The sequence below is a fragment of the Limulus polyphemus genome, unplaced genomic scaffold (assembly GCF_000517525.1).
Source record: "Limulus polyphemus unplaced genomic scaffold, Limulus_polyphemus-2.1.2 Scaffold108, whole genome shotgun sequence".
Classification (NCBI taxonomy): domain Eukaryota; kingdom Metazoa; phylum Arthropoda; class Merostomata; order Xiphosura; family Limulidae; genus Limulus; species Limulus polyphemus.
The window spans coordinates 992,447-995,921 of record NW_013665718.1 but is presented as its reverse complement, the minus strand read 5'-3'; the positions used below and the strand labels follow the sequence as shown (position 1 = coordinate 995,921).

The 3,475-nt window shown below is 34.4% G+C and overlaps 1 protein-coding gene across 5 annotated transcripts in view; it reads right to left on the bottom strand.

The window, feature by feature from the left end:
- Positions 1–22: 22 nt before the first annotated feature.
- The window catches only part of LOC106470978 (latrophilin Cirl-like), a 111,102-nt gene continuing 107,649 nt past the window's right edge, over positions 23–3,475 (bottom strand). For 2 of the 5 annotated variants that reach the window (XM_013931566.2, XM_022400418.1), the window contains one exon: positions 23–2,919. In XM_013931566.2, the coding sequence (XP_013787020.2) occupies positions 2,066–2,919 (854 nt within the window). In that variant the 3' untranslated portion in view covers positions 23–2,065. The remainder of the gene's footprint in view (positions 2,920–3,475) is intronic. The other 3 variants (XM_022400413.1, XM_022400427.1, XM_022400422.1) reach the window with 3 other exon arrangements.

Genomic DNA, 3,475 nt, shown 5'->3' with positions numbered 1-3,475 from the left:
AAAAAAAAATTTTTTTTTTTTTTTTTCCCATTCCAGGTAAAACGAGATACGTTAAAAAGTTTAATTGTTTTCCCACCAATTTCTAACGAGAACAACAACAAAGACAATGTCAACAAAGAAGTTACATGGGCTGATGTATTTACTTGTCTCCCTCCCTCCCCTGACTGGGTTAGGCTCTTTCCCAACCAATAACCTTCAAAAAAAGCCAATGAAAAACACTTTAATGAAGAATGCTTATAGAAAAAAAAATGCATGTCATGTAATATGAACTTACAAATCTTGAAAGACAGTCTATGTCTTTGTAAAAAAGCAAGAGTTGCTTTTATGTACGCACAAATGTCACACATCTAACTGTTGTTTGTTTTAGAGCAAAGCCAATTTGGGCTAAATGCTGTGTCAACTGTGGGAAATCAAACCTCGGATTTTAGCGTTGTAAGTCCGAGGGGCCACGTATAACTAAACCAGGCTGTAACTTGCCATAGATAATTATGAAAGTATTAAGAATTTCATGTCGAATAAAAGTTTCATTTTGAAACAGAGCTGGGCGATTTAATCAATTAATTACTTACGAGCTGCGATTAAAATTGTCAGTGTCACAAAAAACATTGATTCGATTAACGTTATGAAAATAATCAACATTAACCACCATTAATCAATCTTCATTAATCGAAATTACGGTTTAATTAATTATCATGAAAACAACCAACTAATCAACATTAGTTGTTCCAATTAGTACTACTTTTGATTGTTTGAACTATTGAAGTAATCGAAATATTGCCACTATGTTTGTTTCTTAAGCATAAAGCTACATAGTTGACTATCTGTGCTCTGCAATTTGTGGGTATCGAAACCCGAGTTTAGTGTTACAAGTTTTCTTTACTTCAAGCTTGTTTTGCATTGAGCCAGCATGGCCTGGGGATTTGGTGAGGGCTCGTGATTCAATGGTTTAGGATTCGATTTCCATTGCCACCAAACTGGCTCACCCTGTCTTTTTCACGACAAAGCTACTAAGGCTATCTGCCACTTGGGCTTATTTCTTTTCTTTTTGTGCTCATATGGGGAATGCATACCATGATTTGAAGAACACCATACTAATAGATTAGCAAATATCCCTAAAACAATGAAAAGTTCTGAAAGTTAAAATAATTTCTTTGTCATAAGCACGTATGAGATGATCCCTATTATGTGTTGATTTGAATGCCTTGAACTTTTCTAAATGTATGTTGGTGTTGTGTTACTGAGTCAAATGTATATAAATATTCCTTGTATTTATTAGTTTCTTGTATTGTGTAACAACAATGAAAACTAATTTGAAATCTAGAAATCCAATATTAACAGACTTCATTTAATTCATACCGAGAACAAAGTACCATTAATTTTCACTAAATAAAACCCTTGTTTCAACTACAACACAGCAGTAAAATATTTTATGAATGAAATGTTATCTAGTGATACAAAGTTTAAATAGAAGCTAAATCACTGGCAATGCCTGTACACAAAATTACAGCTGTTTATAGACATCATCATACACTGAAGTAAATATATTGAAATTATAATGGAGTAATGTAATTCCTATCCCTGTTTTCACTGAGAAACATGAGATAACTAATGTTATTTAAACTGAGTCTCCAGCTTGGACATGCTATTAGGATACAGTCACAATATAATAATAAATTCCAATAAGTACAATGAGATTGATTTTTTTCCTCAGAATATCACAATTTGCATTTACAACTCAAGTACCCACATAATACTATCCAGTCAGCTGCTAAAATGACTTTTTAATTTCTTAGAGCAGTTTCTTAAACAGCCTCATATTCTGTGATTATTAAGAGCTGGACTAGGATAGAGAGACTAGGAGGACCAATTGGAGATGAACACAATACTCTAAGGCTTGAGATGGCTAAGAGAATCATATGCATGGCTTAATAATATAAAACTCATTACTTCAACTATTTCTTTTTATTATGCTCCATGCATTACCACATACTCTCCTTTAATATTTATCAGAAGCATTTCCAAGTTCATTCACAGCATAGTCTTGATTATTAGATTGTATTCATACTCAGCAATATGTGCTAAAATTCAGTGGAAACAGACTTGCTTGTTCTGCTGACATTTCTGGGTGTAAGCGATTAACTACCTTTTCACCTTCCAGCACCGCTACGACAGCATTCTCGGGATTGGCATGGAGTAGGTCAGGAAGAGGTTTTTTCCATTCACTTTGTTCTTGATCTACATGAAGTTGCAACTGTTCAAGAGGAACCACTGAGTTTAGAATTGTATTAGAAGCATTATACTTGTAAAATTTAGAGCTTAATAACCTATCATTATTAAATTTCTTACGATAACTTCCATAAGCTCTTTCGCTTCTGTGTTGCCGAGGTAATTCGGGTGTCGAAGTTAGAGAAAAACTGTCATGAGAAAGAGCTATTCCATTATCAGGGTGTGATGTAACCAAAAGAGGGTGCTGGTCATAACCACTAGAAGAAGAATGTTGGCTGAGATCAGAGTGCTCTCCATAAAGGTTGTGTGAGCAGACAAAACGATGACTAGCTTGTGAGTAGTCATGATAATCATGATGCAAAGATGACACTGTGTTATTATCAATAGATTCATAAATATGTTCTGGATAAGTACTGTACTTATCTGAAGAGTCAGAGTAATTCCGATATGGGAAATGTTTATGTCTGTCTTGCAAGGAGTAGTGCCAGGCAACAGTAAGAGGACTGCCTGTAAAACCATACAATTTTTCAAGAACTTCAGAGCTACATCCACTTTTTGAAGCATTTGGTAAAGATTCTGTACTCAGTGGCTGAGCATTATCTCCTGATTCTTTTTTCCGAAGAGATCCGGTGTCAGAGCCCCTTTTCTCCTGGAATTTATTTTCCTGGTTGGTAGTGGTAGATGGGTGACCTACTGGAAAAGGAAAAAAAAAACAGAAATGAACTTGACTTAAATATTTTACAAATGAAAATAAAAGCCCTTAAATTATAAACTCACATCTACAACTTATAGGGTATTTGTGAAATTTGCTAAATAAATGTACTGCAACTCTGAAGACAGCTTTCACATTAACTTTGGATCCTTCACTTCTCAAAACATAAGCTTGTTCCTCTTTTTTAATGACTGAATATTTCCTCCTAGTAAGATTATTTGAACTTTGAATAAATCTTAACTCTTGTCCAAAACATGAAATAAAAATACTGAAAAGTTTTTTTCAATAACCTAAAAATATCATCCTGAAACTCATATGACTTTAATGTAAAAACATATCTATACAGCCTACTAATTTGTTCTTATCAAGACTAAAATGGCCAGATTGTTAGGGCACTTGACTCGTAATCTAAGGGTTGTGGGTTCGAATCCCCATCTCACTGAACATGCTCGCCCTTTCAGCCATGGGGGGTGTTATAATGTGATGGTCAATCCCACTATTTGTTGGTAAAAGAGTAGTCCAATAATTGGTGGTGGG